Source organism: Rhagoletis zephyria, unplaced genomic scaffold, assembly GCF_001687245.7.
Source record: "Rhagoletis zephyria isolate East Lansing unplaced genomic scaffold, Rhagoletis_zephyria_1.1 Rzeph_scaffold_04349, whole genome shotgun sequence".
In the NCBI taxonomy this organism is placed as follows: domain Eukaryota; kingdom Metazoa; phylum Arthropoda; class Insecta; order Diptera; family Tephritidae; genus Rhagoletis; species Rhagoletis zephyria.
Window position 1 is genome coordinate 50,439 of NW_016161432.1, and position 1,093 is coordinate 51,531.

General features: G+C 43.3%; 1 protein-coding gene across 1 annotated transcript in view; it reads right to left on the reverse strand.

The window, feature by feature from the left end:
• Nucleotides 1-1,085, reverse strand: part of Eps-15 (Epidermal growth factor receptor pathway substrate 15) — a 49,853-nt gene extending 48,768 nt beyond the window's left edge. Inside the window, exon 1 of the mRNA XM_017625992.1 lies at nucleotides 55-1,085. Coding sequence (XP_017481481.1) covers nucleotides 55-851 — 797 coding nt within the window. The 5' untranslated portion in view covers nucleotides 852-1,085. The remainder of the gene's footprint in view (nucleotides 1-54) is intronic.
• Nucleotides 1,086-1,093: the final 8 nt, after the last annotated feature.

Here is a 1,093-nt window from a genome sequence, read left to right on the forward strand (position 1 = left end):
CCACCTGAACTCTATGTCATCGCAGCTGTAAGTTAATAAAATAGCTATACTCACCATATGTGCGCTAAGCAATGTTGTTGTACTCCCGATTGTAAGAACACATTCTTCACCTCGAGTCCCGAAACAAGCCCATCTTTGTCTCGATCTGATTCCCGGAATGTTATTTCAAAGCGATTCAACTCAGCTGGACTAACAACCCAATCAGCACTTGCTGTCACTGAAGGGGGCGCGCCAATAGGTATAAGCGGATCTGTGGATATAAGTGGTTGTGTTTGCACAACACTAGCACCGACTGGTGGAACACGTGTCATTGTTGGTATCGCAGGCAGCGGTGGTATAGCTGGTGGAGGCGCTATATCTTTAGGAAAGTTTGCTACAAAACCACCATCGCCAAATCCTTCGCCACTGGGAGCGCGAGGCATAGCAGCATTATTGCTTGTAACAGCCGGGGGAGCTGGTTTTGGAGGCGGACCTCCGCCAGCGCCTGCCTTGCGCAGCTCAGGTGGTAGCACATCTGGTACAGTACGTTTCTCTAATGTCTGATAGACCAGATGCATGGCCACGATGAATTCGTGCTTATCTAAGTTGCCATCTTTATCCTGATCGGCTAGATCCCAGATTTTTCCCAACGTGTCCATTGGCAGTTTAGAATCCATGAGTACGCCTTTGACCTTGTTCCCAGCCAGCATTCCATTAACAGGTTTTAATGTCTCGAACAGTTGTTCATACTTTAAGCGGTCTATAATGCTAATGGACCAATCACCACTTGTAATGCCACCACTAGAAACCGGCACTGTTTGAATACGAGGTGGCATGATTTTCGGTATATCACCCTGTGTAATAAAGTACATTTTTAAAACGTTAAGCTTTAAATGTATTTTATAATATATAATTGAAAATTATCAATAAAGTACTCGTACACATATTTTGGTATGTACATACACACCAAAATGCATGTCGTCAAGGTAGTTTACTTATTTCGGGCAAACATTTTTAATGGACAATTGATAAAAAAAAGTTCCCGAAAATACAAAATGCAGAATACATCGACGTCATTGTTCCAGTAACTGCGATTGTGTAACCTATTTGGCCA